The 14,771-nt window shown below is 43.9% G+C and overlaps 1 protein-coding gene across 4 annotated transcripts in view; it reads left to right on the top strand.

The window, feature by feature from the left end:
* The window catches only part of ITPR2 (inositol 1,4,5-trisphosphate receptor type 2), a 464,180-nt gene that overhangs the window by 162,566 nt on the left and 286,843 nt on the right, over positions 1 to 14,771 (top strand). For all 4 annotated transcript variants that reach the window (XM_089671685.1, XM_089671684.1, XM_089671687.1 and 1 more), the window contains one exon: positions 8,720 to 8,761. In XM_089671685.1, coding sequence (XP_089527811.1) covers positions 8,720 to 8,761 — 42 coding nt within the window. The remainder of the gene's footprint in view (positions 1 to 8,719; positions 8,762 to 14,771) is intronic.

The raw sequence follows: 14,771 nt of genomic DNA, 5'->3' as shown, positions 1-14,771 counted from the left end.
CCAATGATTTGGAGAGGTGTCCCCATACTTTTTGCAATATAGTGTATGTGGCTATTCCGCTGCCCTATTGAAAAGCAGTGGATCCTTTTTCAGAGGGTGTTTGACAAGAGTCGGGGGAAATATTTCACTGCCTCACCATCTGCTTTAACCTTCAAAGTGCTGCAACCACATGAATTACAGGGCGATTGTGATTCAGCCCCATTCACTTTAATAGGTTGTGTTCGGTGGCTGAATGCGACAGGCCGTTTAACTTTTATCACTTCATGGGCTTAACCCTGAGCAGCTGCATTGCTTTGTTTATGTCGGTGGCTTGCTTTTAATGCTGCCTGCTTTTAAAGGAACCCCCCCAGCTTCTCATGTGAATGAACCCTAACCAGCCTCTGGCTACACTGGGAAGAATCTGAATTTCCCCTCTTCTCATTTAGCTGCAACCCGTCAAGAAAACCCGTTGGTTATCTAGAACAGGAAGCTATTCAACCAGAGCCACATCTGCACTGGGGAGACAGACCTCAGACACATAAGCAGAGTGTCCAGCAGATGGCAGCATTGACTAGTGTGTGCTTTGCCCCAACCGACATGGAAGAAGTAGTGTATTCTGAATCCTCTGCTTGTTAACTAGCACTATTATTTATAGAGTCCTCCGCTCCTAAATAAGAAGTGTCCAGTTGACAGTTCCCAGCAGGCTTCTTATAACACCGTGTTAAATATAATACAGTTGGTGGCCTGGACCCAGTTTTCCCAGGACAGACTTTTTTTTTTTTCTTTTTATTTGCTTTAGGAAAATGTTACTTTTCTAGGTTGTACTACTCTATGGATCCAGATCTAGATAGGTGGCTACAGCACATGCCAGCTGCAGAGAAAAGAACATTTCCTTCTCCCTTGATTCATCATTGATTTACATACCTGATGCCCCTGGCCAGAGTCCCTTACCATCAGGAGGAAACTGGGCACCTACAGGGGCTTGTGTTACAAACAGCTGCGCAATTTCCCTCTGCTCCCTGCCACGTCTCTGTATTCACTGCAGTTGAACCCTCATTGGCGTAAAGTGGATGTAAACCCAATCACTCTGTCCCTGACTCCCAAATAGTTTTCTGTGTTGTTACTCTGTCAAGCAACTGTGCTGATACACCTTACACAGGCATGATCCACTGCTGTTACTATCAGGAAACCTTCCCTTCGATATGCCATGCAGCCATTGCTGGAGTGCACATAGACAAGAAGTGGCAGCAAAGAGGCTGCAGGAGATCAGCAGCAATAAGATATTTTCTATTATATCTACAACTTACTCAACAATGCTAAAATACTGTGAGCTGCATGTAATAATTCAGCTGAGATTTTCCGGGAAGTGAAAATACTTCAGGGGTTCCTCTGTGTTAAACGGTTGCTCTGCCCATCGGGAGCCACACTCATTGGCTTTGGCTAACAGTGACTGGGATCTGTTGGTGACAGCTTGGTCACTGGGCTGAGAGCATGTAGTGAGCGCGCTCTCAGCACAGAACAGTGGAGTTGGCTTAAACGCCGATGACACACAAATCTACACTCCCTTATTATCTCACGACTTGACTACTGTAACTCCCTCCTCATTGGCCTACCCCAACACAGGCTATCCCCGCTTCAGTCTATCCTGAACTCAGCGGCCTCACCCCCTCAGTCTCCGCCCGTATCACCCACCTACTGAACGACATTTCAGACTGGATGTCGCTCCACTTCCTCAAATTAAACCTTTCCAAAACCAAGCTCCTAATTTTCCCCCCAGCCCGCGCCCCCACCCCCACCCTCTCCATCACGACCAACAACGCCACCATCAGTCCCACCCCACAAGCCAAAGTCCTAGGTGTCACTCTAGACTCAAACCTGTCCTTCCAACCCCATGTCCAATCGCTGGCAAACTCATGCAGGCTCCACCTCCGCAACATCTCCAAAATACGGTCGTTCCTAACCCCAGACACTACTAAACAACTCATACACTCCCTTATTATCTCACACCTGGACTACTGTAACTCCCTCCTCACCGGCCTACCCCAACACAGGCTATTCCGCTTCAGTCTATCCTGAACTCAGCGGCCAGACTCATCCACCTTACCAACCGCTCTGCTTCTGCCACCCCCCTCTGCCAATCCCTCCACTGGCTCCCGATTACCCAATGCATTAAATTCAAAATACTAACACAGACATACAAAGCCATTCATAACACTGCCCCAAACTACCTCACCGACCTGATACCCAAATACCACCTTATTCGTAATCTTCGCTCCTCACAAGACCTCCTACGTTCTAGCTCCCTGGTCTCCTCCTCCCATGCCCGACTGCAGGACTTCTCCAGGACTTCCCCCATCCTCTGGAACTCACTACCCCAATCAGTCAGACTGTCACCTACCCTCCTTACCTTTAGGTGCACCCTGAAAACCCATCTCTTCAGGGAAGCCTACCCCACCCTCACTTAATAGCCGATCTCCTCCACTCTTCCTACCACTCCATCCCCCACAGCCACTTCCTCCTGTACCACTTTCCCCTCCCTCCTAGATTGTAAGCTCGAAAGAGCAGGGCCCTCGAACCCCTTTTGTATTGTATTGTTATTGTACTGTCTCATGTACTGTCCCCCACTATAATGTACAGCGCTGAGCAAACTTTTTGGCACTATATAAATACTGTATAATAATAATAATAATAAACATATATACATGCAGACGTGTGGACCCATATGTGTATTATGCCAGCAGGAAGGGGTCAAAACATTTTAAAAATATATTATTCAGAAAAATGACAATGGTTTATAGTACACAGAGCTTTAGTAAACTAAATACCATTCAAGGAGGGTTTATTTCTGCATTAAAGGGTAACTTCAGCCAAAACATTTTATGTGAACTAAGCTGGGATTGATTTGGAGCCATTGCTGCTGCTAAAGACATGAGGAGTAATGATAGTGGTGCTGATCAAAATACTGTATAATTCAGCCATTATTTTTTTCTTTTTAATTTTGGATGCAATGTGGAAGGATCAGAACCCCTGCTCAGTTTTTATTGCTTTCTGAGTGCCCATCGGGGAGATTCATACTGTCCATTTGTCTTGGTGAGCATTAGCCCATTGGGACATGTTTCTATGTTTTGGCCAAAGTTTAAAGCTGAACTCAGGGGAAAACAAAATATTGTCCAAATGCTAGGAGCATTGGTATTCTTACTTGGCGTGTCATCTCGGTGTGCTTTGTTTATTTCTTCAAAAATAATTATCTACAAGGAATCCTCCCCCCTCTAGTGATGTAAACCCTACTCACTCAGTAATGCCATAAACAATAATTCAAATAATCCGTGAATTATCCCATATGTGCTCTATATAACAGTGTCCAATAGAATTCCAAGAATTATAAAAAAATATGAAAAAGTGAAAAATTAATACAATGTCCCACTCAAAGTCACTCTTTGTATTGTTTGAAGATCCTCACAAGTCAGCTCTCACTCAGATCCTCAAAAAAATAAAAAAAAACTCCACATAGTGCATTATCAATAAAGTATATATAGCACTCCACACGTGTTTCATATAAGTGCAAAAACGTGAGAAAAACAACCAGAGCAACTTGTGTCACAACAGTGATGTGATATACTCAGTGTATTCGCTACAATGGTGTCTAAATTCTCATGCTTATAGATTATATACCCTTACCAAAAAACAGAATCTCAAGAGCGTTTATAAGATACAATTTAGTCTCCTTGTCTCCACTCTCCAATCTCATCCCCTCCTGGTATCATCAGCCAGTTCCCTGGTCACTCCGATCCATCCAGGAAACAAGGGACAATAATAGTGTAAATCCGCAAAGTATCTTTAAAATATACTTTAATATATCAGCTTACATGTATACAATGACAATCGCGCATTTCCAAGAAAGACTCCCCTGCCTGGGGATAGCCCCGCAGCTCCTGGGTGGATGTCCTCACGATTCCCCACTCCAAGATGGCCGCCGTTTTACTTCCGGTTCCTGCTATTGTACGTCCAACGTCACACCCCCTGACGCGTTTCGTCACATCCGGGACTTAATCTTAAGGGAGGGAGGGAGGGAGGACACCTTCCACTTCCACTCCACTGTGGAGTTTTTATTGATTTTTTTGAGGATCTGAGTGACAGCTGACTTGTGAGGATCTTCAAACAATACAAAGAGTGACTTTGAGTGGGACATTGTATTAATTTTTCACTTTTTCATATTTTTTTATAATTCTTGGAATTCTATTGGACACTGTTATATAGAGCACATATGGGATAATTCACTGATTATTTGAATTATTGTTTATGGCATTACTGAGTGAGTAGGGTTTACATCACTAGAGGGGGGAGGATTCCTTGTAGATAATTATTTTTGATGTGTGTAACTTTCTAGGGTGGAAAGTGGTTTCTATTTTGGAATTGGTTAGTTGACAGGGGTTTGTGGATTCTACCACTTTTATTTATATATTTTGTTTATTTCTTCCAGATTTGTGCAGTAATGCAGTGTGAAACTTTACCTCTGTGCACAAGCTTCCTGTAATAAAGACCGGTCACTGCTGCTCCCTCTCGTTGTGCAGGGTGACTGGTCTTGTCTCCACCAATTCTGTAGTTTTCCACAGGGCAGTCTGTAGTGGGTGGGATCTGCTGGGTCCCTCTCAAAGCTGTGCTCTCTGCACGGGCTATGCACAGCACAGTGATGATGTCACCACTACTTTTACAAGCTAGTATCTGGGTTTTTAAAGACAATTGGTGCACAGAAATTAGATTTATATCTTTTGTGACTATTGAGGAATAAACTGTTCAGAATTCAGATTTAAAGCCAAACTGCAGGCAGATGTAAAAGACACATATTGAGGCAACTCTGTATTCATTAATTATTAAATGCAAGCTGTGTAAATACCTGAATAAGGCTTGGTATCAGTCTGTTGCAGTTCCCTGTACAGCAGAGCTGAAACGAGGAGAGAGAGAAGGATGACAAAGTGCCAGTCAGTTGTGCTGCAGTTCTTATGTTTTGACAAGGAACTTACTGATAGGAGGAGAGAGCAAAGTGACAGAAAGCATGGGCTTGTCAGTCTTCTGCTTCTCCTTTCACTGTCCAGTTACAGGCTGGGGAAGGAACTGTAAGTGTTACTTAAAGCGGAGCTCCACCCAAAAGGGGAAGTTCTGCTTTATGGACTGCTCCCCCGCTCCTCTTTAAGGATTGGCACCTTTGGGGGTCGGGTACCCGAATTTGACAGGTACCCGCTCGCACTTCTGGTCCGATTGCCTAGGTGATCGGAAGTGGAAGGTGTCCTCCCTCCCTCCCTGTAGTCTTTTGGGACATGTAACAGGTCCCAGAAGACTACAGGACCATTCATGAAACGCAGCGCTACTCACGCATGCGCAGTGGGTACCCGGCTGTGAAGCCGCAAGCTATCACAGCTGGGTGCCCACACTGAAGATGCCGGCCTCATGGAATACGGGACGGCCAGTGAAACAGGCTGCAGGGGACACACCACGGGGCCGAGGGACAGGTAAGTCGCTGTTTTTTAAAAGTCAGCAGCTACAGTTTTTATAGCTGCTGACTTTTATTTTTTGACAGCGTGAGCAGAACTTCGCTTTAGCTACAACAGAGAAAAATCAGGTCTCCTCCCCTGGCAGACAGGGCTGTGCTGTGTAGCAGAGCTATGTTCATTTTCAGGACTGGATGGACAGAAATACAAATCCTTTGACTGGTAAAACAGCTCTCGTATATGTGTTGTATCGGTGTATTTAGCTGTTTGTTTAGAGTTCAGACCTAAAATGAACCAGCTCTGTGACATAAGGGAGCCGCTACTGCTGACTTGCATTGAAGATGCCATTATACTGACCCACAACCATCTTGCAGAAAAAGCAGACAGTCGGAACTTCAGCAAGTTTCTTTTGAAAAGTTTCTTTTAAGTTGATCACATAGAAGACAACAATAGTTTCCTTTAATAAAAATGGAATGTGTGGTAAAATACCCATACTTTATTTCTCTTCCTGTTTTTTGTATCCATAAAATAAGATAAATTGTTACAAAAGAAGCCGGTATTGTGCGCTGTATACACTTTCACCCCCGACTGACCTTCTCTCCGTGCGACAAGGATGACACAGAACAAATGAAATCACAGATGATACAAAATGGAAAGGATTACTCACACCTTCGTGTATTCATTAAGTAACCAGACTTAGATGTTTCTTTGTCTTAAGCCTCACCGAGGCCCCCGCTGTGCGTTCTACAAGTACAAGAGATTTTGGGGACGCTTCTTTACTTCTAGTGAATTGAAAGTTAATGACAATGTAACTGCTTCATGTCCTCGTGTAATACATATAGCTGTGAAGTAGTTATTGTCAGCTTAAAGTATAGGTAAACCCATTCACTAACAACTCATATAATCTTTAACATGTGGATGTCATTTCAAAAGGAGCTTTCGATATCTTGTAAATCTGCAACTTTCATTAAAATAATGCCTGGTGATAGTGCCATGAAGATTCTCGTCCAGATACTTTTAGTTATAGGATGACAACGCTCTGTTTCGGTCTTTAAATTTGCTCCTGCATTGTCGCCCTGTCACATGCTCGCTTCCAAAGGAGACTGCAAGTTGCCATTTCCACACATTATTCAGGAATGGTCCACTGTTGTCACCATCAGGAAACCCACCCTGATAAATGCAGTGAAGCCATATAGACAGTGCATGTTGACAAAAAAATAGCTACAAAGAGGCCGCAGGAGTTCAGCAGTACTGTGATGTAACAAAGGATGAAAAAAAAGACTTTAAAAGATCTACATTTTCACCGCTTTGTGGTTGGAATAAATAAAATTCTACATTCTAAAAAACTATTTTCTAAAAAAAAGAAGTCTACATTTTATTAAAATGAAAAGGCAGTTGTTTATGATACATGTTTCTTTTTCAGACTACAGTTTATTCAGTTAGAGTTTACATCTACTTTCATGCCTCCCCTTTGGAGAAAAGCTGTCGCTTAGATAATTTAAACCAAGCATATATGTAGTAACATAGTGAGTTTGAAAAAAGACACAAGGCCATCTAGTTGAACCAAAAGAGGAAAAAAAAAGAAAAATGCAAAACTTCCATATACACAATCCTATAGACACAATTAATCCAGAAGTAGGAAACACCCCCCCCCCCACCCCCAATAAACCATGATCTAACGTACTCCACCAAGGGAAAGAAAATCCTTAATGATCCCTCAGGTGGCAATCGGATGTTTCCTGGATCAACAATCCCTTTCCCATGGGGCAAAATCTGTCTGCGATTCACTTGCTCAGCAGGGGATCTGTCTTCTGATCCCTGCTGAGCAGCCGGATGATAGGTCCATGTCTACATTGCTTTTGCAGAGCCGACACTGACACAGCCCACACTTCTATATGGGCGGTCAGATGTAAACGGACCACCTGTCCGTTCACACCTGACTGTCATCTGATCTTATCTGTTGGACGGCAGTGGAACAAATCCCCATCCATCTGTTTTTGGCAGATCAGATTGGATTGGATGTAGGTGGGTGTAAACGGACCATAGAAAAACAGACAGGCGGACCCAATTGGAACGTTCGCATGAAAGGGGCCTTAATATCAAGTTACATTTTGTGCATTTAGAAATGCATCCAGATCTTTTTTTGAAAATAATCTACTGAGCTGGCCAGAACTAGTTCTTCGGGGAGTCTATTCCACATTTTCACAGCTTTTACTGTGAAGAAACCTTTCTGTATGCTGAGGTCAAATTTCTTTTTTGATGAAAAAAAACATTAGCTGACGTGACCTTTAGAGGAAAATGTCATAATGAAACGATCAGTAGATTTTGAGGCATAGCCAGATGAAAGTAGAATTAAAGTTTTACTAAACCCAGGATCCTGCATTCACTATATCTGGTCTCCCACAGTGCACAGAACACGGAAGTGCAGTAAATCTAAACTGCTAAATACCTTTTCTCATCAGCAATTAGAGCAGTCTTGTGACTTCTATCAGTGTCCAGACCAGCACTGATTTAAGCTCGTAGGAGGAGTTTTCATTTTGCTCTAGGAGGATGAAGGACCCCTGACGTCTGTCTGGACAGTGCTGATTAGCTTTGTGCTGATCACATGCACTCTCCCAAGAAAAAAAAAACAACCTCTCTAGCAATACACACCAAACTGAGCATGTGCAGAGTGACTCCACACAATATGTCTTATCAGGAGATGAGAGGAGAACACTGGAAGAAGGGGAGGATCAGAGAAGTCAGGATCAAACAGTGTTTTTACACAATGCAGAGGATTAACCCCTTAGGTTCCATAGTGAGTATTACAAGCATGCTTTACTGCATATACAAACTGATTTTAGTGTTGTGGGTTTAGTAACACTTTAAAGTAGAATGCCAGTTAAAACTTTATTCATAGTTTTTGGATGGAGAGTGGAGAGATTAGACCCTGTATAAACTGTATGTAGCTGATGTGCTGTGTTCTGGCTTCAAAAAGAGGACTTCCTTTCCCATACACAAAATCAATTCTACCTAAGCACTGCTCAGCCATTCACAGGAAGCGTTGTATTTTATGAATACAAGGCTTCCTGTGATTAGATGAGGTGGAGATGACCCACAGAGTCAAATAAGAATGAACATACAGTACATTCTCTTCTAAACTAAAGAACAATAGCTTTGATTATACTTTAGGTTGTGATTTGAGATTTTTTTGTTGTTCAATTAAGAATGTTTTATATTTGTATATGTGATAAAAAATCTTTTGTCTGTTTCAGATCAACCCAGATTATCGGGATGTCAACGATGGCAAAGTTACAGTAAGTATCCATTTTTGCATCCAGTCTAAATATTGTTTAAAATGTGTCTAAACCCAAGAATGAAAAGGTCATATATTGTAGCTCGGCAGTCCTTAGATGTGATCCTGCCAGTAACACTTCCTGTCCTAGGGTGACTCGGGGGCCCGGTGATCATGCGACTGCTACGCTTTGTATGTTGTTAGTATTCTGAATTGTATTTGTTGAGTGAGCGGAAACCAGTGGAGGGATCGGCAGAGAGGGGTAGCAGACACCGGGCGGTTGGTAAGGTGGATGAGTCTGGCAGCAGCATTCATGATGGATTTGGACAGCGATTAGTTGTAGTGTTTTTGAAGGCTGTTTTTACAATTACTGCCTTCACCCAAGAACAGAAATGTAAGCTATTTGCAGCTTACCAGTCCCTAGATCTGATGGCAGCATTATGTTTCCGTTTTAAAACCTACATTTATTCACAAATGACAAACAATTAGCACAAGGGACATTGCTTAAGCTGGCCATGGATGGCTCAAAACGTGGCTAGTTCAACAAGGACCTGCCAATCATTAATTAGTGTATGACCAGCCAGTCAGCAGCTCAGCAGTGTGTTCTGAGAGTGGAGAATCCCCATTGTTTGAAACCAATGGGGGAAATTTACGAAAACTGGAGAGCTCTGCATAGAAACCAATCAGCTTGCAAGTTCTTTTTTGTCAAAGCCTAACTGAACAAGCTGAAGTTAGAAACTGATTGGCTACCATGTACAGCCGCACCAGATTTTGCACACTCCACTTTTAATAAGTCAACCCCAATGTCTCAGCAGGGCAGTATTCTACCTTTCTTGTGTGGATGGAGAAAGCCATTCAATTTTTTCTTTTTCGATCCGCTGGTTAATCGAACCCCCCCTCCCCCCCAAAAAAAACATAATCTATTGCCCGTCTTACAGTAGGATGTGTCCTTTGTGTTGCTGGCTATTAGCTAAAATCCTCCTCCATTCATAGAAGCCATGCTGTAGTTTTTAAGAAGGAAACACTAAGTATGAGTGGAGTTAGGCAGACCTTACATACATCCACCCATCTTTCATCATATATCGTGTTTCATTCATAGAAGCTGTAATATGGCTTTCATGAATGGAGGAGCTGAGATAGTCATACATTCTTGATGAGTGCCTGTTACAGCTCCATCCACTCTATTACCTTCTGCTACACTGGAAGATTATGTTGGCAGGTAGAGAGGAACTGTGTCGATGGAGGAGGATTTCAGTTAATAGTGGAGCCAAAAGCATGTGGGACACATTCTGTTGACTGTAAGTAGTGTCTCTTGTGCTGATTTGTTTTTAATTTAATTTGTAATTAAAGCAAGGAAACCAGCAGGTTGAACTAAAAACATTGACTCCTTTCCCCCATCCACACACTCCATGTGGATGGGAGATTCCTCCCCGCTGAGCTATTGAATACACTGATCAGTGTTGCCTGCTATAGCCTGAAGCTTTGATCAATCGCAACTACAGTGTCCATACATGGATCAAAATTCGTCTGGTTCCTGTTGAACTGGCCATTCCATTTTTTCATTTATTTTCACCTGTTGATCCTGCCTGTAATACATTTCTTGTACTAGGGGGACAAAGCTCACTCCATGTGCTGTATCTATTGAGCAGCAACGTTGTCACTCTAGGCTTTTTTCCAAATTTGAACTTCAACACCTATCCATTTTTCCATTACACAGGGTGAAGGTGTTTATAGTTTACTATAGCTGTGAAAGCACAGGACACTGGATTTCTGGAAGGATCATTGGGTATTTTTCTGTACTTCTAGACAATATACTTAGCTTTTAAAGCAGTAGTAAACCACAAAAAAAATTCGAAAAAATCTCCTTCCTGCAAGCTAAGAGCATAATGTGCTAGTATGCATCACTTACTAGCACATTATGAATGACTTACCTGAAAATGAAGCTCTCCAGCAGAGCGCTGTCACGGCTCCCCAAGGCTTCCATTCTAACCCGGCCTTCCTTCCTTCTGGGTTCGGGAATTGCGGCCATCTGATTGTCCAGGCCGCGATGTCATCACTCTCATGCATGCGCAAAAGGAGTTTCAGCCGCTGCACAGCTCTCAATGGACGGCACATCCCTGGCGCTTCTAGAGTAAATATCTCCTAAACTGTGCACATTTAGGAGATATTTACAGTATAAAGGTAGGCCTTATTAAAAGCTTACCAGTAGGCAATATAGTATAGTGTACTTTGGTTTTGTGCTGCCTTAGGCAAGACTAAAATTGTGAACCCCCCATCAAATTTGTCCCTTTCCTGTTTAAGATCCACCTCTTCAGGACAGGAGCATGATGGAGGGCAGTGTGACAGGAGGGGGGCATCATGATGGGGGGCCGCAGGACAGGAGGTGGCAGCATGACGGGGGGGGGGGCATAGGGCCAGGCGTAGGCCATCGGGACACATGGGGGGGGGGGTGTAGCAGAACAAGAGGGAGGCAGCGTGACGGGGAGTGCAGCATGATGGGAGGCAGCGGGACGGAGAGCATCAAGACGGGGGACAGCATGATGGGTGGGGAGGCAGGGGGACAGGTGAAAGGCAGCATGACAGGGGGGGGGAGGGGGGCACGGGACAGGAGGGGGGCAGCGGGACATGTGAGGGGCAGTGGGACAGGTGGGGGACAGCTGGACAGGACGGGGGGGAAAAAAGTGAAACAGGTGTGAGGCAGGGTGACAGGAGGGGGCAGAATGAAGGATGGGGGGCAATGGGATGGGGGGAGGGAAGTGTGGCAGGTGGGGGGGCAGTGTGTTGGGGGGGGGAGACAGTGAGACAGGAGTGGGGAAGCACCAGTCCTCCAAGCTCTTACCTGTCCAGCAGCGGCTCCTCCAGATGGTGTCCAGGAGGGGTGCCTGTGTCCCATCTCTCCCAGGATCTCCAGCGGAAGCTGCATAAGAGCCAGAGGGCTCCTCCACCCTGACCTTGTCATCTTCTTCTTCCTCCTCCACTGGCACCTCCTGGCCATCCTGCACATCCTGGCGCACACTGACAGTGGGCCCCGGCCCTCACGTGCTCCCAGTGCACACCGGGGATCTGCCCACCACTCCGTTTTCCTCTGCAGCCGGTCCCTTAGCCCGGGTGACCCTACTTGTGTGCCAGCGTGACTTGGTTGTACCCACACCCATGGTGGCCCTGCCGCTGACACAAAGTGTCCCTTCTGCCTGGGGGCTGGCTCCGCCCCCCTGTAAACTGCCGCCCAAGGCAAATGCCTTGTTTGCCTCGTGGCAGATACGCCCCTGCCTGTAGGTAAAATTTGCAAAAAGGAGTTTATTTACTCTTTAAAAGAAAATGAATGTGCCTTATCCCCCCCCATCTTCCACTCCTCCCCCTTTTAGGCAATCCATTGTTCTCGCCAGGACTTGTGTCCCCCAGTGCCTTCCACTGGTGGATTTCCCACAAACTCCACTGTGTCCATTCATTCTGCACTGGTCGCTCCATTTACACCTGGGCAGAAATTAGGGATAGATACCGGGCCCCCATACTGAACTTTTTAGATTTCTACAGATTAAACACTGGTTGTCCTCAGTGCTCGCTGACAAAATCCTGACGACCCAGCTGTTTTTTTTAACATATCTGTTATCAGATGCCCTTTTCCCCAAAACTTATATCCACTCTCTACTTGCAGTTGAATATCCTCCAAAACCCTAATAATCATGCTTGCGTTTCCAGGTGGGAAAGGGTTCTTAAAAGCACCAGGGTTGGGGGACTGCTGGTCACAGATTTGGATTACACTGATTTCTTGCTATATTAATGTTCTCACTATTGAATCAGCCTTTAAAACTGTCACAAGATGGTACCTGGTCGATTCCCGCTTGGCACACCTTCATCCCTCTGCCCCCGCTACCTGTTTTAGGGGATACTCTATTCTGGGAGATGTTCTCCATGTGTGGTGGACATGCCCTATGCTTGCACGGTTCTGGACAAAAGTCCTTAAACGCCTACAATCAATATTAACCTGTCCCTTCCCAGAAGACCCGTGGCATGTCCTGTTACATCTGAAATCGCCGGGCCTCACTAAATACCAATTTAAACTGGCTAATTATGTACTACTGGCGACAAAACAAACCGTAGCAAAAGCTTGAAAACAACAGTTCACACCCTTTTACAGAAGTCAGTTGCCGCTTGGATTCCCTTTTAATTAATGAAAAGCTTTCCAGTATCCTTTTAGATACATATGATAAATCCCTAAAATATGGACCCCTTGGATCAAACATGCCCATCCTACTATGTCAATAGCCAGTTACACATTGCTATAAACACCGAGACCCAGGGCCAGGCTCAAGTACCTTTGATGTCCCCTCCCACTTCTCGATCTCCCCTCCTTTCTCTTTTTTTCTCACTCTGTAGGCTCTTCCAAATGGACGATTTGTGATCTTATGCACTTTTCATTTTGTTTCTTGAACACTGCACTTTATACATTGGTGTCTCATTCACCAACACCTGATTCCTCAATCAGGGCGTATGGCTTCTCTGTTGTTACTTATGCTGTTCTTCTTTTGATGTAACATGGTCAACAAACCATTTTGAAACAACTTGTTTTTGTTACAGTTTTTGTATATGATGTACAACCGCCTTGGCTTGTAAGCCATTGATCTCATGTATTTGTTTGTAAACATGACAGCAGTTACAATGTATACCTGGAAATTTTTTTCAATAAAAATGTATTGACAGAAAAAGAAAACGAATGCATCCACCACATCTAAGAACAGGTTAGCTGCAATAAATTCACATATTGTTCTGGGGTTTAGATACCCTTTAAGGCAGAGCCACCCTTTAAAAGAGGTAATTTAATACTGTGCATTAACTGCTTCCCCTCTGCCCTATAGTAGAACTACTGCTACAGGGCGGCAGGGCTGTGCAAAATCACGTGTATTTATATGTGATTTGCATTTCCAAGTAGGGGGCGCGCACGCACCCACACCACCATTGGCGGCTAGGAATTTCAATCGCTGGGTCCGGGCTGGAGATTCCCCGCCCGGCGATTGCCAAGTAAAAGTGACAGGGGAGAGACCTGTGTGTAAACAACACGGGTCTCGCTCCTGCCAGCAAGCACATGTTGCTTTGTATTTTTCTGCACAGCAGAAGTAGTAAAACAGCACACAGCACATGATGGAAAAGAAAAAAAAAAAAGCACACAGTTAACCCTTTGATCGCCCCAGATGTTAACCCCTTCCTGCCCAGTGTCATTAGTATAGTGTCAGTACTTTTTATTAGCACTGATCACTGTATTAGTGTCATTGGAATGTCAGTGGCAGTTAGTCAGTTCCCCCACAGTGTCAGAATGCCCGCCGCAGTCCTGTTATAAATCGCTGATCGCCGCCATTACTAGTATTAAAGAAAAAAAAAAATTCCAGTTTATATATAACGCCATTTGTAGACGCTATAACTTTCATGTAAACAAATTAATTTACATGTATTGGGATTTTGATTAGCAAAGACATGTAGCAGAATACATTTTGTACTAAATTTATGTAGAGATTTGATTTTTAAAATTTTTTATTGGATATATTTTATAGCAAAAAGTAAAAAATATAGTTTTTTGGTTTTTTTTCAAAATTGTGTGCCTTTTTTTGTTTATAGCACAAAAAATAAGAAATGCAGAGGTAATCAAATACCACCGAAAGAAAGCTCTATTTGTAGGGAAAAAGAGGACATAAATTTAATTTATGTATAGTGCTGCATGACCGTGCAATTGTCAGTTAAAGTAACGCAGCACCATATCGCAAAAATGGCCTGGTCTGGAAGGGGGTGGGGGTAAATCCTCTGGAGGGCAAGTGGTTAAATTGTTGCTCTCTTGAAGAGCTGTAAGTTCAGCTGCTATCCAACACTTCCAGGAGTGTTGGATATATAGTCTGCCTGAACCAGGGAACATATGTAGCCTTTATTTCATTTTGAATAGAGCATGGAAGAGTTTTTACTCCTGTCTTTGTGTCTGCTAAGGAGATTTTCCCCTCATTTCATGTCAGGACATCAACTCATGGGATATCTCTCCAAAAAATACA

Source organism: Staurois parvus, unplaced genomic scaffold (assembly GCF_062004578.1).
Source record: "Staurois parvus isolate SC_StPar_1 unplaced genomic scaffold, SC_StPar_1.0 ptg000114l, whole genome shotgun sequence".
NCBI lineage: Eukaryota > Metazoa > Chordata > Amphibia > Anura > Ranidae > Staurois > Staurois parvus.
This window is presented reverse-complemented; position numbering and strand designations above follow the sequence as displayed.